This window comes from Ambystoma mexicanum, chromosome 13 (genome assembly GCF_040938575.1).
Source record: "Ambystoma mexicanum isolate Mex_15411 chromosome 13, UKY_AmexF1_1, whole genome shotgun sequence".
NCBI classification, from domain to species: domain Eukaryota; kingdom Metazoa; phylum Chordata; class Amphibia; order Caudata; family Ambystomatidae; genus Ambystoma; species Ambystoma mexicanum.
Genome location: NC_090938.1, coordinates 71,177,836 through 71,201,936, shown reverse-complemented (window position 1 = coordinate 71,201,936; position 24,101 = coordinate 71,177,836). Strand labels below are relative to the sequence as shown.

The window sequence follows — 24,101 nt, the reverse complement described above, 5'->3', positions numbered from 1 at the left end:
GCAATGCAGCAGCGTTTGTGTTTTCTTTGCTCCCATTGGAGCTGTGCAACGCGGCCTGGCAGCCCCAGGCCTTACAACTCTGTCTCCCGCCGACGCCTCGGCTGGGAGCATGGACATAACATTGGCGACGAGGAAAGTGAAACGTACGACGCACACGACACCCAGCTAATTGAGCACTTGGCAAGGGCACAATTTTTGGAAGCACGGTGGGGGGCCCATCCCCCACCATAAACATTTTTTCAAAAATATTTTTTTTTCTTCTTCTCATTCGCCTCCCTGTCTCCCTTCTTCAACCATGCAAATGAACTGGAATTGACAGGCATATTTTCCAGTACCTTGGACACAGTGGCCACACATCCAAACCTGAAGGCCCAGGAACAACTGGCTGGCGTCTCTGAGGACCATCTGTTTGGAAAAGGAAGACGGGCAAGAGCATCGAACCCACACCTCCACCGCACGACGTGGGAACCAAGCTGGGCTGCGAATACCAAGGTGAGGGGGCATTTCAACAAGTGCACACAGGCAAGCACCGGAGCTATGCACCATGGTGACAGGAAGCTCGACACCCAGGCCTAGCACGCCCTCCAGAATGGCTGCAAATTTGTCACCATCCACACCACAAGCACGCCCACAAGGGGGAACGTCAATCGCACTTGGCCCTTTCGATCCATACACCGACCCGTCATCGGTTGGCCCCCGGTGGCAGCTGTGGTTGCAAAAATTCGAGATGGCCATGGATTGCAAAGACATAACCATATCAAGGCAATTGAGGTTGCACGTCGTACTGAATGTTGGGGATGAGGTCCTACGCATATACAACTCGCTGGCAATAGTAGATGGTCTCGATGTCTACCAACAAACCAAGGACGCGCTCATGGCCCATTTCATGCCGCAGCTCAATCCCGACTATGAGACATTCATATTCTGTACCACCATTCAGCTAGAGGACAAGACACTGGATGCCTATCACACCAGGCTACGGAAACTCGCAATCTCATGAGAATTCAACAACGTGGAAAAGGAAATCCGACGACAGATCATTAATGGGATAGAAAAGCTGAGGAGGATGGTGCTCATTGAAAAAGGCAATCTCTGACCAGAATCCTGGAACTTGGCCGCCAGAGAGAGTTGGTACATGCCAGAGCAGCAAACATGGGCACTACCATGCAGAAGCTCCAACCGGCACTCATGACAGCGACGGTGGCCCAAATCACGAACCGTCCATACACGAAGGAAGAGGCTGGTGGTAACAATGCACACTCAAGATGGCAACCGAGGACCCCGGGACCCACAGAATATGGGTGGTGCGGAGGACCTTGCCATGGCAGACGAAATTACCAGGCCCAAGGCACCACGTGTGCAGCATGTGGCAGAAAAGACCACTACGCCAAGGACTGCCGATCATCGGGGCTGACACAACAACCCCAGACTCCACAAGAGAGGACCTCAACCTCGGGAAAGAAGAAGAAACAGGTCAGTGCTCGCCGAGTCAAGACTGCGAACTCATCGACCGAGGAGGAAGGGGACGATGTAACACAATCCCAGCAAGGGGCCGCAAACAAGCAATGAGAAAAGGAAAGAAAGCGTACCTGGTCTCAGCACTGAACTACGGAGACACCACACCTAAACGGAAACTGAGAAGGCAGAAATGCCAAATAGCCATACAAGGACAAGACACGCAAATGACCATAGACACTGGGGCATCCCTAAATGTCATGCCGCTGACCGCATTCCGTAAACTACAGCCCCTGCCAGTCCTGAAAACTGCTATTTGCGTATGGGTGCAAAACTCCACTGCCCATAGCAGGCTGCTACTGGACCACACTCAGCAAGGGTGACAAATCGCTGCAGTCCAAAATCTATGTTGTAAACGCCGGAATCGAGTGTCTACTAAGCGGAGATGCAGGAGAGGACCTCGGTATCGTAAGCTTCATATGCGAGGTGACCAAGCCACAGAACGTTGACAGCATTCTAGGGAGATACCCGAACCTCCTCAAGGGGATTGGATGCCTAAAGGGCAAGTCCATCAAGCTGCAAATCGATTAGTCCGTCCAACCACGAGCAGTACGACACCGAAGAACGCCATTTCACATACGAGGGCAGGTTGAGAAAGAGCTCCGGGCACTCGAGAAGCGGGCATCATTAAGGAAGTGACAGGACCCACACCATTGGTGTCACCCCTGGTCGTCACCAAGAAACCCAAACAACCCAGGAAGGTTGAGAATATCTGTTGATATATGCCTCCCTAACGCAGCAATAAAACAAAAGCGTCACATCACCCCGACCCTTGATGAGATAGTAGCAGACCTCACAGGCTCAAAGGTATTCGCAAAAGTCGACCTCAATGCCGGGTATCACCAACTGAAACTTCACCGTGATTCCAGGTACATCACGACCTTTTCAACTCACATTGGCCTACGCAGATACAAGCGGCTCAGCTTCGGGATCTCCTCTGCAGCTGAATTATTTCAGCAAACGATCCAAGAGGTGATACATGGCATCCCGGGGGTATTAAACGTCAGTGATGACATTCTCTTACATGCAGAGAACACGGAAGAACACATATGACAGCTTCACCTGCTACTCACCAGGCTTGAGGATGCAGGCTTAACAATCCAAAAAGAAAAGTGCGAGTTCTTAAAAGAAGAGATTTCTTTCTTCTGGTACACTTTAAACAGTGCAGGCATCTCGGCGGATCCCCAAAAATTAGCAGACATCCAAGCCGCCTCACCCCCCCATGACACCAACAGAGGTACGCAGGTTCCTAGGAATGGCAACCTACTGCGAGAGGTTCATCCCCAACCTGGTGATGCTGTCAGAACCATTAAGGGAGCTAACAAAGGCCAGCACAAAATGGGCGTGGGGCCCCGCCTGCCAAGAAGCCTTCAAAAAAATCAAGGCATCACTCTCGGCAGACACCACCATGGCATACTATAATTCCACCTTATCGACCGAGCTGTATGTCGATGCCAGCCCAGTGGGCCTAGGAGCCATCCTCATACAAGTGGGCAACACAGGAGAGTCAATGCCGATCGCATATGCCTCCCACGCCCTGACGCTGACGGAGCAACGATACTCCCACATTGAAAAAGAAGCGATCGCAGTGCTGTGGGGCTGCCGCCATTTTCATCTTTATCTCTATGGCCAAAATTTCAGGGCCTACACGGACCACAAAACGCTGCTCCCCATCTTCACTGGCTCATCCTCACATCCTATGGCCAGGATAGGAAAGTGGTTACTACACCTACAACAATATGACTTTGAGTTAGCATATCAACTAGGCAGTGGAAACCCAGCTGACTTCCAATCGATACACCCGTGAGCAGCCACACTGGGGGAGATACACGCAGCGGAAGAAATGGAGGAACACATTTGCCAGGTGATCCATACGATGAAGCAAAGAGCCATCGGCCTTGAAGACATTGTAGAGGCCACACAAGCCGACCCGTGCTTTGACCTAGTCAAAGACACGATCATCTCGGGGGAATTGAAGTCCTTCCTGCGTAACATCCACAATCGAACGGCTAAGGCCAAAGAATTCCTAACTGGCATCTTTGCAGTGAGACAAGACCTATCAATCACGGAAGAAGGACTCATTCTAAGAGGAACCTGCATCGTCATCCCAACAAGCATGCAGGATAGAATCGTGGCACTGGCACACGAGCGTCACCAACGAATGGTAAGAACCAAGGCCCGGATCAGACACAACGTCTGGTTCCCACAGATCGATGGAAAAGTGGAGCAACTGATCAACACATGCCTCCATTGCCAAATAACGGGGGCGCCGCCCACTCCCGAGCCCATACCGTCAGCGGAGTGAGGGTCCTCAAGATGGGACGCCATCAGCATAGACTTCTGTAAGATACAAGAAGGCATTTACCTATTGGTGGCGATTGACGACCACTCCAGGTACCCAGAAGTCAAAATTGTGACCTGCACAGCGGCGGAGGTGGTCATGCCAGCAATGGAAAAAATGTTCGCCACTCACGGCCTCCCAAGGCGGATTCGGAGTGACAAAGTTCCACCATTCCAAGGAGAGGAGTTCGGAAAGTACCTAACCGAACTCAACATTCAGTACCACCACATCATGCCAAGATGGCCAGAGGCCAACGGCGACGTGGAACGCTTCATGCGAACAATAAACAAAGTCCTGCGCCTGTCGTGCGAAAACTCAAGCCCCTGGAGAGTGGACCTTTATAGATTCCTGAGGAATTACAGGGTAACACCACACAGCACCACAGGGATACCACCGGCGGACATAATGTTCGGAACCATCATTAACTCATCCATCCCACATCACCCAAGCAGAAGCCCGGACACGTACGACAGGGTACGCACTGAACTGAGAAGAACCGTGGCTAACGATCATATAAGCAACAAGAGGAATGCCAAGAGGTCCCGCCACCGAGTAGGCGACCAAGTGGTGATGGTGAGAAACCCATCCAAGTCCAAACTAGACACACAGTATGACTCCATTCCATGGACTATAACACAAAGGAACGGGACCATGATAACAGCCAGGAGGGGACAGAAACAAGTCACAAGAAATGCGTCTTGGTTGCAGACAGTCCCAAAAGATCTATGGATGGATGGTACACCACAACACGAAGAAGAAGATGACCAGCTGAGGGGAGAGGAGAGTAATCACCAGGAAGGCGAAATGTCCCTCGACGACAGAGTGGAAGAGTTGCCGAGTGAAGCAGAGCTGGGTGAGCCGAACTATGAAGGTGAGAAACCCGAGGGGAGTCAGGGGACAGCACCTAGGGGTGGACGCTATGAGCTAAGAACTGCGCACCGGCCCCCAACCAGTCTCAGGAGTGGTAGCAGAACATCCTGAGTGACTACCGAACTCACTGCAAGAAACACTACCCAATGTCGCATCTGTTTTTGTTAATGTTTTGGTTATAATAAAGGAGGAATGTTATATCTGCCTTATGTCCCGCTATGCGGTGACGTAAGGCGTTAATAATAAAAGCACCGCCCCCGCTCAGTTAGAGCAGTTCCGGGGCAGAACAGCAACGCAGCAGCGTCCGTGTTTTCTTTGCTCCCGTTGGAGCTGCGCAACGCGGCCTGGAAGCCCCAGGCCTTACAACCCTGTCTCCCACCGACGCCTCGGCTGGGAGCATGGACATCACAGTGATGTGGGCAAAAATGAAATAACATGAGTTCACACATTCTCCCTCACTCCTACTCATCAATCTTCATCAACTTGCTTTCCACTCCACATATCCCCGTCTTCCTGTATGCCCGTGGGCGTCATATAAAAGGTTTTCACCACTCAACAGCACGAAACTATTGGCTTTGTTCATGCTTGTTTGCCTTTTCCAGCAATGATTACAATCCGTCTGGACCTCGAGCTGCGGAGGGGCGGGCTTCTTCCTCCTAGGGGCGGGGCTTCCCCGTATCGCCACACCCCCTTGGCCTGCCTGGCCCTGGACGGAGAAGGAAGCAGTGCCTGCTTCTGCCAGCCCCGGGTGCCAGGAACTCGTATGCAGAGGCAGATCCCGGCGGCTGCTCCAGCCTGCACCCGTGTGATCCCCACAGTGCTCACAACAGGTGGGTGGGCATTGGCGAGGCAGACCGAAGGGGCGTCTACCCACGCATTTCTGCCAGTTTGAAAGGGGGGTGGGGGAGGGGAGACATCGAACTGCAGCCAACTCTGGTGAAAGGTCGGAGGGGGAGATGTCACTGTGATTTCACTCTCTCACTTTTGCATGTGCAGTTCCCGCATTTAGCTGACTATCGCCCGCCGTCCTTTGGACCCCCTGGGGAAACTTCAAGATGGCCCTCCTCTGGAAGCTGCTCGTTGCCTCTGCGGGCATCGCCCTGGCCGTATATTTCTACACCGGGCAAGACGACTTCAAACCGGGTAGGTCTTCCATGCCCTCGTTATTTCCGCCTCTCTGAATTTGTGGCCACAGCCTCGGTGTTCACTTTTCCGATTATACGTGTACTATTAGAAGTGTCACCAGGTAGCTCAGTGGGTGAAGTGCTTGCTGCTGAAATGTGTGTGTGAACTGCGGGTTGCATGATATGATAGGTTATTTATAAGGCGCTTAATACCCAGAGGTTTCTAAACGCGAACCCCGGGAATGAAATCCCTGTGTTGCTTCGTGTCGTCTTGCTTTCAAGGCGAGCACGTTGCCCCCTGAGCTATCCTCCGAGACATATGTGTCCCTTTTATTTTGGCATGACTATCAGTCACTCAAGCCAATTCGTTTGGGCTTTTATTATGAAGAGGCACGCCCGTTAAATCATCAGCACTACATTAAAGGTAGGGGACAGGTCTCTTTGTTTAAATTCTCGATTTCAGCTGCCTCCTGATTGGCTAATGCAGTGTAGTCATGTTGGTTTATGGCCACGGCCTCCCTGAACATTCCAGAACTCGTGCATGAGTTGTTGAACTTTGTATTCTGCAATCTGTCTCTTTTTTACAGGCAACTTCAAATGATTTTCAATGTGTAACACATATATATAATTTTTTGTTGTTGTTTTTTTGTTTTTGTTGCGGGAACATTTTTCCAACCAGTAATCAGAATGGGTTTAGCATTTTCGATACATGTCAATGTCCATTCCAGACGGGAGATGCCAGTCCAGTCCCCATTTTAACTTTGCATTCTGGGACTTGTCGTTGTGGCTTTAAAATTGAGAAATTCTGCATCACAAGTCTCAGGATGCAGTATTAAAACCAGGACTGGAATACAATCTCCGAAAGGGAGTGGGGCATGTTGGGATGTATGTTTTATTATTAGCTTTCTTGCAGTGCTCCTGTAGCAGAAAAAGAGCAACCAAATCACTCTGAACTTAAAAACAGCTGCAGTTGTAATTAAATTAATAGGACTATACGACAGCTGAGTAGCTTAATGTGTTTCTCAACAGGACCTCATAGCCATAACACTCATCGTTTACACAGTCCTGAGTTTTTGGACTACATCACTGTGCACAGTCATGAAGGCGCACACTTACATTATATAAAGTAGAACTACAAGTACCAGCATTCAAAGTGATCTTGACCAAAGGAAATGAGAACGGGTAGTAGGAGAAATGAGAAGCATTGGCCCAATATGTCCAAGGTATTGGTACCCGCAACCCATAGATTGAAATGGCCACGTAAAGCTGTTAAAACTAGGGGTTTTGCATTTTAAAACCATGGCACATTTTTGTACCTGAAAAAGGCAACTGAGACAAGGCCAGGTGAGTTATTGTGCCCAATATCACACAATTTGTCTAACTCTGAGGCGCCTGGGTGCAAATCAATGTCACTTTGTCGAAAAGCTAGCAATTTATTGATGTAGTACCATGGGCTTGATCACGAGTTTGGAGGTTTTACCCCTGGTAATCCTTCCAAACATGTTCACTGTTACTGCATGCAGTAATGAACAAAAGTTTATTAAGATGGATTTCGAAAATCTGGCCTGGTGGACAGATGTTAGGAGGCCACCCTAGTTATAGTGAACATTGGGAACTCTGGGAGTTTAGCCAATCATTCAAAGTGAGTGTGGCGAGTGGTCAAGGGTCTGTCTCAGGAGAGGTGAGTGGGGTCAGGGGTCCACAATGAGTCCACACAGTGAAATATACTATGATTGCAATTAGACAATAAGTACAAAAATACTCCTATTTATTATCACACTAAGAAAATGAATCAAGCCGGTGTCTTGCTTTTTCTGGACCACGCATAGAGATCCCCGAATTACGTCCCCGCAGACCCTGACAAAACAAGTTATTTGACTCAGATCACACATAAACCGTTGGTTATATAAGGGCTTGTTATAGGCCACTTGTTTATACTAATAGACATAACATCGAGTCAATTAAACAAAAGCACAGAAAAAGAGCATCACCGTTAGAATGGTTGCAGAAGACACCTTCATCTCGGCCACCACAACACTGCTTAGTTCCAGAGCAGGTAGGCAGAGAGATCACTCGTACTAGCAGAGTATGCAGTGGAGCGTCCTCCCTCTAAGCGAGAGTGCACCAACCACGGTCCAGTTCTATCCGTCATCCAAAGAGGAATACCTCTTCTCTTTACGGGGGAAATCCCCGCCCCTCAATGGTTACCACAGTGTCCTCGGCCGAAAAGCAGACAAGTATGAGGCGCCAAGAGTGGAAAATTCCAGCTAGAAGTGGAAAAACCCAGCTTCTCTTCCTTGCCTTCTTTCCCAGTACTCGTTATCACAGCACCTGCAGACAGCTCCGACTCCCTTTCTGGCTCGTCCTTCAGTGGACAATACAACTATTCTCCACAGTTAGTTCAGATGACATCATGTGACCTTGCATCTGCTGCAGAAATGCACGTTTCCTTACTGAGCCCAGGAAATCGCAGGCTTTCATTGCGGTAATGGAAGTGAATGTCCAAAATGGCCATGCGTCTGCACCATGTTCTTTTCAGCTCATTTTTCGCACACGCACTACAGCCGGTAAGATTATCACACAACACTCTAAATATAAAACATATACACTCAAAGTTAACACAATGTATACAGCTCACCGTGTACTTGGAAGGGAACAGTCCACCGGAATAGAAACCCTAACTTATAAGTCTAACCCTGAGAGGAATGGGGCTCTTGTGCACACAAAGTTCACAAAGTACCTTTTAGAAGTTGGGTCAAAGTTTGGAAATGTTCCTGCGGGTTTGAAGATTGATGCAGAAAACTTTCAACGATATTTACAGGCGAGTAAAGTACTTTTCCTGTCTTCAAGAGTAGCTTTTTCAATATACGTTTAAAAAGCAATGGAATGCAATATAAATCAAAATTCTCCACAATCTTAATAATTGACAAGGTAGGCGCACTGTTAAGTATTGTGTCTACGCACCGCCCTTACTCCAGTTTTCCCAAAGGACCAGGCAGGTGGATTCGGAGTCACTGATGTTAGGTTTTCCCGCCATTGGATCCAGTAAAAGATGGCCAAATGCTGCAGGTGCAAGCAAGTTTCTGGTCATGTCCAGGAGCTCAATGCAACCCTTTCCAGTGGAGAAATGCAGCAGGCATGATCCACTATTCTTCAGGACACTACCAGACTGGGGATTGCCGTTTCCTGTGACAGTCACCGCACACTGGCGACAGCACGCATCTCAGTAGTCGCGAACAAAGGAATTCCTCCAGAACAGGACTCTCAATGCTGGGACACTGAAACATTGTATGAAGGCGACTTGTGGGAGTAGCTGGAGACCAACGAAGTTCTGGGCCAAAACGCGGATCAGCAACGCTTCTAGCACAGCAGCCCAAAAAGGAGCTGGTCAGTCCATCGGGTGACCAAGGGACACTTCCGAAGGCTCTAGGTTGCAGGTTCCTGCGAAGGTCGTGGAGACCAGTTGCTCTCACCAGTCCAAAGGGTTCAAGCACCAGCAAGGGTCTTCTGAGATCAAGTAGTACAGCAGGGCTTCACCTGATCAGCAGCAAGAAGGGTTGTCAGGCCTCTTCAGGATTCGTTCTCGGGTCTTTTGTCATCTGCACAGCTATGGTTCCTCTTGTGCTCTGCTGGAATGGCTGCAGCACTCCTCTTCTTATTCTAAATTCAGGTGCGTGATCAAACTCAGCCCTCCACTAGAAATATCTGCCCACGCATACACACCAGCAGTGGTCAGGACCACTGTGGTGCCGACTCATGCATGTACACTAGACATACTGGCACCAGTAAGTGGATTGGGACAATTATCAAAGTGAGCGGGAGCAGTGTTCCAATACTTTTATTTTTTTCTGTTTACCAATCCTCTACTTTTTCGACCATATTCACCATTCTATATCGAGGATTTGTGCATTCATCTCCCTGTGCAGGTGCAAAGTTAGGAGCCTTCGTTACTAGTCACTTGGGCTATTGCAAGGCACCTGCCCATCCTCTCTCCTGCCGAGACCACAGTTCCACTCTTTTTTTTTTTGGTACACCTCTACCACTGGATTGGGACAAGACAGTCCCAGCCTACTTCCTGAGCCCAAGCACACATGGCATGCACCAGCCTGAGAAAACTGCAGCTTTCCTGGGCAAATTCATGACCATTTAATGGGAATTCCTGACCTCGGATGGCAGGAAAAAGGCCAAAGAACAAAATGGCCGAAGAACAATTGAAAACCCTCATGGCACATTCATCTTGGAACACTAGCCATTGTTAGTAGCCAAACGGAGTAAACGTGAAAAAGCGAAATAAAATTATATCAGAAATGTAACTGCTGCCACCAGCTTTTCTTAGGCCACATTTTAAAGTACACAAAATCGCGTTGGTGTAAGTTTAGGGTGATACAAAAGTATCCACATTATACTGCATTGAAAGATGCTTTGTGCAATATGAAAAAGTTACTTCACAGATAACAAGTCAAAAGGGAAACATAGTTTCCTTGTACTGACAGTCTGAAGGACTAGTCAGTTTCCCCATAAAAAATGAGCAAAAGGCCAGTGAAGGGAAGCAACGGCTTCACTTCACTCTAAGAAGTCAGGACAAGGTGTAAAACAAAAGCAAAACGTTTGGGAGTCCATTGAAATGGAAGAAAAGTTGCCTAAAAGAGAGACTTTCCTAACAGCAAGGTTGCCTGCATGATTTCGAGTCATGCGGTTCATACCATTATTCCCTATTTTGGATTCCCATAGGACTCCACAGCGATCCAGTAATTACCCTGTGCAGTAATTTCGCAACCCAGTAATCACAGCATGCAGTGTTGGTTCTGTGTGGCAGTAACCTCTACCACATGAAACCAGCTGGTAAAATAAATTTCACTAACAAAACTCACATAATTTGGCAGAGCGCTAAAACACCAGGTAACAGCAATGGGAAGGTGTTTTACCACTGCCGCCAAACTTGTAGTCGTGCCCTATATATTTGAAACAGGAGAAATATAGAGAAACTAGAAAACAGGCGTCCGCCCATTTTACATTGATCTATCTTACAAACACAAAGAAATAAACACGAAATAACAGGGACTGCCTAGTCAACAAGTGCGGCGGCATGACACAGAATCATATATCTCCACCAACATTCACCACCGGCCAATCACCAGACACCCTAACCGGTCCTCACCTATAACAAACTTCCAGATCCTCAGAATGCGAATTAATCATGGATACCCGAGAGTGACCAATATGCTGCAGAGAGATTCATGTAGGATGTTAGCACAGATTTGTGGAAGGCGATTCCCGAAAATTTGGGAGGATGATCAATCGGGTTGCAAAATCTGTTCCTTATCCACAGTTGAAACCAGTTTCAGAATCGGGTTGGATTGATCACTTCTCTAACGTATATAGGGGAGAAGGAGGGTGTGGGGGGGAACGCCAATAACTGAAGTGGGGACTGTTCCACGGCATCTGAACTATGATGAAGACGACAATGTACGCATCATTACTCATAGTAAGAACTTGCGAGAGCCCGGCCAGATAGTTTATCGAATGTTATTTTGAAGGAAGATCCTACCCTCTGGGTCGGAATACTAATGACTATCTATGAAGATATTATGGTGTCCAAAAGCCTCCCTAGATCCTGGACAGAATCTACTCTGGTGCGAGTGCATAAGAAAGGCCCAAAACCATAGCTGCCAATTACCATTCAATTGCATTACTGGACATTCCTGCGAACATTTTATCAACCCTGATTTTAAGGGAGCTAACCGAATGGGCAAAAAAGGTGGGTAGACTTGACCTGTTTCAGACAGGTTTCCGTAAGGGTACAGCTACCAATGTAAACGCCTTTATTTTGGGTTAGTCAAAGCAGGAGTCCATGGTGAAGTCAAAACCGATTTATATAACCTTTATAGAGTTCACCATGGCCCTGCATAGCGTAGAACGTCAACTTCTGTGGAGTAAGTTGCAAGAGTGGGTTTGTCCCGGAAAGTTCACTTCAAATGGTTATAGCATTTCATACAAAAACAACTGTTAGAGTCCGGCTGAATCAGCAGGGAAAGCTAACATCGCACTTGCATTATTTGTTATATGTGGATGGCCGGGCAATGTTTGATTAAACTCCAATTGGTCTAGAATGTAAACGGAGGGTATTGGAAGTGTATATTGGAAGTATATGCCAGGTCGAATAAAACAGGTAATAAACAAATCTGTACAAATAACCGAATACAAAAAAAAGGGAAATTACCCAATTTATTTGATCAAAAATAGGTATTTTAGTAAATGTATGTTAAATATTAGGTGGGGGTTGGGGTAAGGGTATAGGTTAGGGGGTGAGGTGAGTGCAGAGGGACTCCCACCCCCCCCCCGCATTATAAAAAAAAGTTACAAAAGCAAAAAGTATTTTGTTTTTCCGTCAAAAGAATTGGGTAATTTCTCAATTTCGTTTTTCTCCCCTCAAACTTATCACGATATCCGATAATAAAGGCCTCCAAATCAAAGGTGTTTCAATTCAGACCCTGAATGCGGCAAAAGTATAAGTCCTTTGTATGGAATTTGGGGGTCGGCCAAACTTGAGTCCGTTTCAAGCTTTTTGTACTTGGGGATCTTTTTGGCAGGTATTAGGGCACAGAATGAATGGGCTGCTCACTATCTGTCAAAAATGTCTGCATTAGCAGCCCAAGTAACTTTGATAAAGGGTAGGTTTGGTCAATTCTCCCTTGTCCCGACGTTGGAATTTTATTAGAAGAAAGTCTTGCCTGTCATAAGGTATGGTGTGGAGAATTTTTGCTTGCCAATAACCAGTGGCCGTGCTGCGCTAGAGGGTTATTTCTGCCGTAAGGGCCTGAAATTACCTAGTGGTGTTCCAGCGGCCGTAATCCAGTACGAGTTGGACATGTCTTCAGTTAATTCAATAATTTTATGGAAAAACCTTTTGCTATTAGGTAAGACCTCAGGAGCAGAGGAGGTAAAATATAGCAGGAACTGAAAATCTTATCAGAAAAGGCGTATTGGCCTTCCCTCAATGTATGGCTGAAAGAATGTGATAACATACGTATGGAATATTCCTTATCAAATGATGTGATCATAAGAACCCCTTTGAAAGCAAAAAAAAATAAAAAAGTTTCAAACTTGATTGGATCCACACCATTGAGAAGGTCAGGCCATGCCGTCGGTATGGGGATCTTCTCTTGGCTGTGAGGCCATATTGGGCGATTCCTGCGTATTTACTGAAATCACCAGGTCTTAAATGGAGTGCCATAATATGCGCAGGAGACCAAATCATTTGCCTACAAGGGAAATTACAGGCGCCAGTGACAATGTACCCGGGGTGAAAGGACCTGCAGATTTTGTCTTCAAGGAGATCAAGTGGGGATATTAAAGCATTTTATTTTGAGCAATTACTGCTTCAATATGAACTGGTGTCTGTGCCAAAGGTTTGGCAGGCCATAATGTTTTCTTATGGAGTGAATCTTTTGATGACTGGTTATCTTCAACATTTTAAGGATGATTTATTTTAGATTATGAAATGAATTATTTTTTTTAACAAACTGTTTATGAATTGTGATATCTATTATGTATTTTGTATTTTGACCAAAAATTGTCTAACCCTATAACGATACAAATAAAAAAGAATTCCCATTCAATATGAACTGGAAAAATGCACACCTGCACTAGTTACAAAAAATGGCTACCCTAGGGTAACCACAGAGACACCTAGCTCGGCTTGGGACCTACTGAACCTTACATGGTTCATAAAAACCCAGGCATGAACTTCAATAACCCAGACTTGCACCTCAGTAACCAACCTCCCCTCCAAATAAGGAACCCTGTTTTCATGCTCCCTCCTCCAGCTTGCACTCCATGTATCATACATATAGGGTTCCATGTAATAATGTCCCCGCAAAAATGTCTCCTGACAAAAATGTTGCAGTTTGTTGCAGAGACATTATTACATTTACAAGGGGAGCAGGGGACATGCCAACAACCCGTCCCCATACACAATGTCACCAAATGTAATGTTCCAATGGTTTTTCCCGGCAACATTATGCATGGGGACATTATTACCTGATACCACATATAAAACGCATACAAACACGGCAGCGGCTTTGCTGCTTACATAGAGCACGCCTCAAAGCAATCACTCCTAACTAATCTATCACGCCACCACTGTTAAGACGGATTTCTGAACTCTGATCTGTTGGGCACAGGTTCAAAAGGCCAGCCTAGTTTCTTGGAACAGGGTAACCTTCTGGACAAGCCAGACCAATCAAGGTAGCATTGGCGGCAGTCAAGACTAGGTATCAGAAGGGGTGAGGGTGACTGAAAGACTACAATGAGCACACAGAGTAAAAAACACTTACAAATCACTCCCAGTCAGGTGTATATAAATCAAAAATACAAATACATTTATTCCAAGACCTTTGCAATTTACCACACAGTAAGAAAATCCCAGCAGTACTATTAAACCAATACAATCCTATCTATACACATATATACAAGACCAAAGGGGTCTAAAGGATGAATGCACCACAACCTAAACAGGGAAGGAAGCAGGCAGTGCAAATAGTTTTTAGGCCCTTCTGCATCAAACACAGTCCTAACGGAAAGGCAGTCCAATCCCTAAAATGAGGGGAGCCTAATGCTCAAATGTACTTGCAATGCTGGCTCACACAATACTTCAAATGGGCAAAGCAGGTTCTTTTGTAGGGGATATAGTAGCTCAGGAAAGTGGGTGAGGCGATGTAGAATAGGTTCCCACTATTCGAGGAGGGCCTCCACTTGAGGGTAGAGTCGATTCCAAGAGTTGGGAATAGTTTGCTAGTTCGCACTAGCAGTGGAAAGGAGAGGGGCTCTCGGGGGCCACTTGGGCGTAAAAATGGATGGATGCCCCAGGGGCCACCGGTTAGGGTTGCAATTACTCACAGACCCCCTGCGCAAGCCAGACCAAACTTCGGCAGTGGAGTCCACTTTGGTTGCAGGCTCAAATGCGGCAATCTCGCGGCTCTGTGGCTTTCAGCGATGAAGATACAACTTTGATTCCCCTACAGGACAGTGGCAATGTATCTGCTCCTGGTGGATGGACCAGGTAAATTCCACTGTAGCAGGCTTCAGGGAACAGAGGACCACAGCTGCAATGAACTTGCAAAGTTCGTCACCACGGCTGTGCTACATGGTAACCGTGTGTACTCGGGTTCGGGCGCACTCACTTTACTCCAGACCTCAGAACACCAAATGTAAGAGATTCGGTGTGAGAGTACTGTGAACCGGGAGCTTGCGATGTACCAAGTTTCAAGGGCCTCCTCAAAACGGCTGCGGTATCGGGGCAAAAGTCTTGTGCAAGCTGGTCATCCTAGTGGTTGGCCTGGGGACACTTATGAAAAGGCTTACTTGCAGGATTTGATGAAGGTGCCGAGAATAGTTGGTCCCACTATTCCAATGGGTCGAAGCACCTTTGCAGACCTTCTAGAACAACCAGATGCAGAGGGGTCCCACGGAACGACAGCAGGATCAGGGTGCCAAACCTTCCAGCGGGTCACCAGCGGTTCCTAGACTCGGCTTCTTAGTTTCAGGATACTTGGATCCTATCCTTCATTCAGTGAGAACTCCAGAGAGCGACATGGTATGGGTGTTTGGAGCCTTCTCTTATCCAAAATCTCCTTCGCGCTAAACCGAAGAGGACCCAATGGGAGATCTGCTCACATACAGGCATACTATACGTTGACCAATCATGGACCACGGTGTTCCCAGGCATTCACAACACACCAGACTCTCTGGCACCCAGGATGTATATTGGAACCAGACGTTCCAGCCTACATCCTAGGGGTGTGCACACAAGACATGCAGAAGCCCACAAAAAATGCATGCCAAAATAAGGACTGACCCGGGTCGGCTGGACCTGGGGAAGGTGAAGGGGCTAGATGGCCAAAGGACAGGACAAAGAACCTTGTGGCGTGGCCATTTTGGAGCCAGGCCACCTAACAACGCCAAACGCGGTAATCGCATTTTACCTGACAAGAAAGAGTGCAAAATATGTGAAATGATGAGCTGCCACCAGCCCTGTCCAAAGCACATCTGCACTTCTAAAAAATCCTTCGAATCTAGGGCCTTTGGAAATGACAGGAAGACCCAAGTGCACTGTAATGTAAGGTACATTGTACACTTGTTACAAGTTGCAGAAAAGTTGCAACATTGACAAGTACTAAGGGAAACAAAGTCTTCCAGTACTGACTGTCTTTAAGGGCATGTCAGTTTCCCCATAAGAAGTGAGCGGAAAGCCCAGGGGAGTGCAGCAGAAGGCTGTGCTCCACTGGCAAAGTTAGACTATGGTGTTTTAACCAAAGCAAAAAGTTGGTGGGTACACAACTGGTGGGAAAATTACACATGGAATGGAAATCTTTCCTAATAACCATGTTGCACTCCCACATCTATCCATGCGCGTGAGAGGACTCCACTTAGTGTGCCAAGGAGCATCACTCTTGTGGTCCATATAGCCACCAAAATCACAGGTGTCCAATTTGGATCCTTCACTTACTCCTAATGTGAGGTTTAAGGACTGCATATGCTTGAATCCCCACATCAATAACACCTTTCTCTGCCACCCCCACCACCTCCCATTTCAGGTTTGTGTGAGCAACATGTACCTGAAAAGGCAATTTGTTAACATTTATTTAAGCAATACACCCTGATGTGGGGCTATTACCGGTTAGGTAATGGCCGTGGGCCTGAGTTACAGGCCCAAAGGTTTTAAGCTATTAGCACCATGGCATGATGTACGGGTGCTAATAGTTGCTTTTTTTCTTTTTAATTGAGAAAATGGCCAGCTGACGTGCCTCAACAAAAAAACAGCAAAAACGAAATGGCCTCCCTGGACATAGGAAGAAGAGAGGTACGTTAGTCCATTCTACATTTCCATGCCAGCCATTGCCGCAGAGGGGAAGAGGCCGGAACGGCAAGTGTTCCCAGAGCACGAGAGGGATGAGCTGGTTAGGGCAAGCGTTGGGTGGGTGAGGGGAGTAGGTGCAGGAGGTAGAAGTGGGAAGGCAAAGGGGGTGCAGGTGAAGAAAGGCTTTTGCTCAAGAGGGAAGATTGTGGTCTCTCAATTCCCAGGAGGCTTGCAACAAGGGCAGTAGTGTTAGGTATAGCCTGCCTGCCGAGCTTCTTGATTAGTTGGGAGGCTCTGTGACGAGACCTCCTGGGTGCCAGTGGTGGAAATGGAAAAAAATGTACAGGGGGATCCCACAAGGGCGAGGTTTTGGAGGAGGGGCGTAGTTTGGAGGAGGCGGAGTTCAGAGGGAGCAGAGCTGGCAGTTGAACTCTGCACAAAGGAAATGTTCAAAATAATAGTTTAAAAATGGTGCAATTTCTTTCATGCTGCTTCTTTCCAAACTCCACACTGTACATCAGTTCCACGTTAAATCACTTCTTTGGCAGTGCTCCACTGAAAATATGTCTAATCAGTGTGTGCAGCTTCACAGTTTACAAAGGACCTGCAATTACTAATGTAAAATGTTTCATTGGTAGCATTCGTAAGCATACTTTTTTAGGCAATTGAAATGGTCATGAATGTTAGTAGTTGCATGTCAGGGGAGTGGTTGGAAGGGTAGGCGGGACAGGAGACCATTCATTCACACTGCAGTTCTTAAGTGGTTACTTTCAGGCGTAAAGGAGAGAGTTACCTGCTTGTATATGGCACCTCACCCAACATTTTAATGGTTAAAATTGTAGTCTGCTCTGTGTGCTATAGTGCATAGAGCAGATTAGATCACTGAGGCTCCAGCTTAGCCGAGGGACAGAGAGGCCTTGCTAAAGCACAGCCATGTGCTAACGAGGAAGTCTCTGTCCGCTTGCGAAGCTGGGAGCTTGGTAATGTAGTCTGCCATACGTGCTAGAGTGCACAGAGCAGATTAGACACCTAACACGACGAGGTGGGGAGGAGGTGCGGGGTACTGCAGGCATGCTGGGAACTTACCAGCTGCTCTTGGGTGCTGGAGCCTGGAATGGCGAAGCGGTCTGCAGTGCCCCAGCCCATCCATAAGAAACCCTTATGGCTGCCACCATATGACTTAGGTAGGGGGGTGGAGCCAGAAGAGCATGTCACACATGGCAGCAATCTATTGTGCACGGCTCTGCCCCCCCACTCCAGACCAACATCCTACTCTTTCCCGCCATTCAGGGCTGAGGCAGGCCGGATCCAAGATCCAGGGAGACATGATGCCGGATCTTGGACCGGGCAAGATCGGGCCCATTGGCCAGCGCTGCTGTGGGTGCTAATCGAGAATTCAACAGCATCCTGTCCAACTCAAATAAAATCTCACCGTGACAATGAACTTTCAAGTCTGCACTCCTCTCCCTCTGCTCCTACTACCCCAAATATACGACCTAGTGCCAAGAAGCCACTTTATTTTCTAGAAATCCCACTATACAGGACCCACTTATATGACATCTCGTGTTGCTCGGAAGAAGTATTTTGGGAAGACTGTTGATCTTGACCCTTTCATTTTGTATAACTCTGCACAATGGCTCAGATCGGCATTTTTCAGGCACACCAGGAACCTGGCCCCGAAGTGGACAGGCAGAAGAACCCTGAGGTTGTTAGCAGCCGTCACAGGGTCCCTAGTTATAGTTTCAAATGCCAAAGTTTCGAATGCCTATAGTTCGGACACAAAAGTGGCAAAAAAAGTTTCAATTTTTTTTTGTACGAAATAAAAAAAAAACTTTAATATACAAAAATATTAATTCGATTTTTTTTTTTTTCGGCACTAATTTTTGGCATTCGAAGCTATTGTTTCAAAACTTTGACTGGACACCCGTCACAGTCATCGTTTCCACACACTCCAAGGGCCTCGGGACATTTCCTTTTGTGAAACTGCATGTACCCCAAACAGAGAAAGCTTCAATAGCACAAGAGGGTGATTTTGAACTTTGGGGTACTCACCGGGAGTGTAATGGTCTGCCTTGGTCGATGGTATATGTTATGCAGAAGGGTGGGGGAGGGGGTCTTTATCATGGTACAGGGATTTGCTGGTAGGGGTTCTTAAGACAGACATGGGTTCTTAAGAAAGAAACCCCCCATAGACATGGCCCTCATTACGACCCTGGCGGAAATCGAAAAACGATGGCGGAAATGCAATACCGCCATCGAATAGCGCTCGGTGCGATTATGACCCGTCACCGCAAAGTACGAAGCCATTAGCGACACCGAAGTGAACGCCAACGTTAACTGCACCAAGCACGCGCGCGCGCGCCATGCCAAACCGCAAACACCACCATGGTGCAACGGTACGCCAATTCCGACCCAAGCGGACATGTACCTAACGCCATCAGGCATGGCGCAATGTACCATTCCGCCATGGCGAGAAGTACGGCATCGCGAATCAACCGTAAACGGCCCCACTGAGTGCCTGTACACCGCTCCCTGCCCACAAAGTACAACTCCCCGTAGGTGCAATGAAGCCACAATGCAACCAGTGAAATGTACAAGTCACCCATGCATGCCAACGAACAAAAGAAACACAAGAGGGGCCAATGGGAGCTGCAGGGCACAGATGGCACGAATACAGAAGCCATCCCAATGGACATGACCACAGTCCCCCACCAAGAAACGCACGCAAACACAGGCACCAGTGACCACCAACATTCCGAAAATCACATCATTACACCAGTCCACCTGGCCGACCGGCATCTGTTACACAAAACCCAATCCCCCGCCCCTGAGCATGACAACATTCAAACTGTCATATTGGCAGCCCCCATCCCTGACCTCACGGGCTCCGTAGGCAAACGCGCCCAGTACAGTACCACGCAACCAAACTCCGAAGCTGGAACCCAGTGCAGATCTCCTCACAATACATCGCCCCCCAAATAGGCATATGCCACATCACTTGCAAAGAAGAACGCTACACGGGCCAAATCAGAATAGAAATTTAATGCACATCAAAATCACCAAGCCCATACAGCCATCAGGCCATGAACTCCAAAACACCATTCACCATTGTGGGCTGCTTCCGCAAGAAATGACCAGCCACTACCTGTGTGTCGCCCTGTACCCCCATGGTACACAGAGCCACATTCACGTACGAAAAGGCTACATGGAAGCGCACAGAACCGCAGGGCCGTCCCAATGGGGAGGCACTAGTCCAGCTGAAAGGCCGAAATGTTGCTCCGAGCCACCAGTACTGCGTAAGGGCATGTGGCCCATTGGCGATCGTCCCATAAGATCATAATGCTGCTCCACTGATTCACACGAAGCAGCAGGTGTCGGGAGTAAAAGCCATCTGCAGGAGTGGCATACAGATGGCAGTGGCAAAAGGGGAGGAGATACCTGTCAACCAAAAGAAAACAAAAAGAACAGAATGGCCATCAGAACTACATTCCAACAACTCACTTCAATGATCACACGAAATCCACAGCCATATGCATGCTAGCCCACTCAAAAGGATCATCACCACCCCCAAACCACTTGCGACTCATAACCATCTATATCGAGGTGCAAACACCATCACAAACGAGTGTACCTGTGCATGCGTCTGTCAAAACAGATTCCATCAGATGGGAATGTTAACGTGCATGGACACAAGTGTCTGAGGGCGCCTCGAGACAGGGAGGGCTCAACAAGGCCAGATGGACGATGGTCCCACTATGGCAGCCCTGCATCACATAGCGTAGGGGAGGCGGATAGATCCCAAGAAGCCCTGTACATGGCAAACTCTGTATCAAATCACCTGCCCATGCATCCATCCATCATTCCCTCATCCCGGGATCAAAATGCCTGAATAATTACTCACATAACATTAGAAACATCCATTGAGTCTGTGCGTTATGCAGCCTGCTAAATCCACAGTGCCCCAGCGAGTAAATCCAGTGTTGTGAAGTACCATGTATTTGGGAACGGACGGCCTCATCGCCCACGTAGCTATTGCGCATCCCCAACTATTCATATCAATCATTGCTCCCTCGCCATGGCCCCTGTCCCAAGGACATAGAACAATAGAACGTTACATTTGCAGTCAGACCTGTGGGCATCTCCTCGGCGCTAGCTGGAAACCGAAAGCGCCGCCCCTCGAATTCCTCATTTGCAACATCACGTCGAAAAGGCATCTGTGGCCGTTTGAAATCACTAATTATTCCATCGAGTGCGGCTGTGTGTGAAAATGGCAACTGCCTTCACCCACGAATGGGACGCCCCGCCCGTCGTTGCAACTCGGTACAGTGATGCATGAGGGCCCACCGTTACTCGAGTACTACGTTCCACTGACCCCTCACAAGTCAGATCGCGACTGCACAGATAGTATGTGAAACAATGGGACCACAGCAGAATGAACATATCAACCAATCTTACACGGCCATCGGGTACTAATACATGATCGTAATAGCAAGATACAATTCCCCGAATTGCAGCGTTGTGCGCGGGACGTGCTCGGCCAAAGGGGAGAGCAGTTTGCACAGGTGGAATCAATCACCACAGGTGGAGGCCATACAGCCTGAAAACACATAAATTGCACAGCCAGTCTCCTCCCACAACCACACCGAAATGCTACCGGCAGGACTCGCGATGTTGGCCCTGGGGGACCTGATAGCACTGCAAGTGCTCCAACTCCAAGAAGAAGACGAACACCAACTACAACCGGCCGCACGGAGGAGACGCAGGAGGAGGAGGAGGCCAAGGCAGGGCCAGCAAGGCCCACCAGCACAGCCACTACCACCACGCAGGCAGCCCGCAATCCCACGCCTCCGAGCACATCCGTTCAACCTCACTGATGAGCAGATCCACACCCTCTACCGTTTGGACCGGGACACCATAGCCGCCATTGTGGACATGACACAGGCTGACCTTGTCAGCATGATAGATAGCCCAACCGCCATCCCACCCCTACTGAAGGTGGTGTCTGTACTCCACTTCCTGGCCACAGGCACCTACCAGCACACAGTCGGACAGTTGCATGGCATTTCTCAGCCACTGTTCTCACGGACACTATTGCAAGTGCTCGATGCCCTCCTGCAGCACGCAGACGACTACATCTCTCTACCACGCTCGGAGCAGGAAATAACCAACACAAAAGTGGGATTCCATGCACTTGCCGGCATACCGGGTTGCATTGGTGCCATCGACTGCACCCATGTTGAATTGGTCGTCCCACATGCCATGGAGGCCCAGTACCGCAACCGAAAACAATTTCATTCCCTGAATGTACAGATGGTGTGTGACTCCAACAGGATCATTACACATTGTTGTGCCCGATTCCCTGGATCAACCCATGATTCTATGGTCTTGAGGAACTCTACAATACCACGCTACATGGAGCGACACGCAGGGAACAGATCCTGGCTACTCGGTGAGTCTCATTACATGCATGATGATGTGGGGTATGTGAATTGGCATTGACCTGCCAGGAAGGGGGGGGGGTGTGCGTACGTATCAATGGCATTCCACATCATACGTTTCTCGTCCACATACAGGTGATGCTGGATATCCACTGAAGAGATGGCTCCTCACACCAGTCCGGAACCCACGGGACCAGCATGAGGAGGACTACAACCATGCCCACTCACGTACCCGTGTAGTCATTGAACAGGCATTCGGCCTACTGAAGACTCGTTTCCGCTGCCTCAGCAGGTCTGGCGGGGCACTCCTGTACCGCCATGAGAAGGTTGCAAAGATGGTCATGGCATGTGTCATGCTCCACAACATGTGCGTACGTAGAAATGTGCCCATGCCCCCTGACGCAGAACTGCAAGCACCTGATGATGGTCATGATGAGGGTGGGGATGTGGCAGCACCTCATGGAGTCTGCGAGGCACCGGAGGCCCGTGACATTCGTCAGCATCTCATAGATGCATGCTTCTAGCACTCACGCCTGGTGGCTGATACATGGACACGGGACTCGTGGCACTGCGTGTGTCTGGGACATGCACAATATGGACTGTGCGCCTATGATGGCCTAGTACACAAAGATCAATGTCCACACTTCTCATTGGTTGATCGTGCACTTTTTATGGCATATGTGATATCATGTTGAACACCCTATCGACCCGCCACCCAAGTGAGCCCAACACACCCCCTCCACCCTCCTACCTCCCCCCCGAACACCAGTGTCCAGAGATGCTCATTGTCGGTGGGCTGTCGCTATTGCAAGCCCCCTCTGCGGGTATCAGGGGCACCCCTGCCTGTGGAGCGCAGGTTCCTTCCAGATCTACGTTGGGGGCTGCCCTGGACGGAACTTGCAACGGATGATGTGTCTGCCTGCTCACGTCCATGCATGTCCCTAAGGGTTTGCGAGAGCTCAGTGAGCACACGGCGCACTGCGGCAAGTTCGGCACATACGTCTTTGGACGTCGCATGCAGTTCCCCCCTCAGGCTCTCGGTGCTTCTCTCCATTTGTGCCCTTAGCGTCTCTGTACCTCTCTCTATTTCTGCCCTAAGTGTCTCAGTTGATGTTTCTATGTCTGCCTTAGTGCCCCCACATTCATCGGCATGGTCCTTGAGGAGTGTGGCCAGTTGCTGCTGTTGTTCGATTAACTTGTCCAGGGACTGTTGCCTCTGCTGGGCCATGGCCATTTGCGGGGGTGTCACAGAGGGGCTGTTGTCCTCATGTTGCCTTGCCACAGGGCTTGTGGGGGATGGCCAGTCGTCGTCTGGTGGGTGCCCCTGCGTGGTATCCTCATGTTGTACGGGATGGAACAGACAGGGGGATTGGGACAGGTCATGGATGGATCTGACTTCGGCATCCCCGTTTTCTGTGTCCGAGCATGCTGCCATCAATGGGGTGTCACCTATGGTGCTGCTGCCACCAGAGGCAGTGCCTTCTGTGGCATCCATTGGGGGGACCTGTGGTGGTGGTGTTGTGGGCATGCTGGCTGCTGGGGTGCCTGTTGATGTTCCCTCCTCTGTGCTGCCACCTGATTTGTGCTGCTGCCGTGTCTTGATGCGTGCAGCTGAGGTGGAGGGTCTCTGGCCGTTGGTCTTGGCCCTCTTTGCAGGTGTGCTGGTAGGGGTGTCCTGTAGCTCGTCGTTTGGATCGGACCCTGTGGTGGAGTAAAGGAGGGCGAGGGTTATTGATGGGTCTGTGGGAATTGGAATGGCATTGTATCACATGCATTGGGGTGGTACCTGAGGGTGATTTGGGTCGGGGCCTTGGAGGTGCTTTGATTTGTGTGTGGAGTGAGGGTGCAGTTGTCTGGCAGCCTGCAGTTAGGGTGTGCCTGCTGCACGTGTAGTGCGTGTATTAGGGGTTTTAATTATTTATGTATTTATTGTGGGTTTTAACGTGCGCTTGCAG

General features: G+C 48.7%; 1 protein-coding gene across 1 annotated transcript in view; it reads left to right on the top strand.

The window, feature by feature from the left end:
* Positions 1-5,022: 5,022 nt before the first annotated feature.
* LOC138520873 (11-beta-hydroxysteroid dehydrogenase 1-like) overlaps positions 5,023-24,101 on the top strand; it is a 78,335-nt gene continuing 59,256 nt past the window's right edge. The window contains exons 1-2 of the mRNA XM_069633280.1: positions 5,023-5,556; positions 5,723-5,869. Of these exons, the coding sequence (XP_069489381.1) occupies positions 5,782-5,869 (88 nt within the window). The 5' untranslated portion in view covers positions 5,023-5,556; positions 5,723-5,781. The remainder of the gene's footprint in view (positions 5,557-5,722; positions 5,870-24,101) is intronic.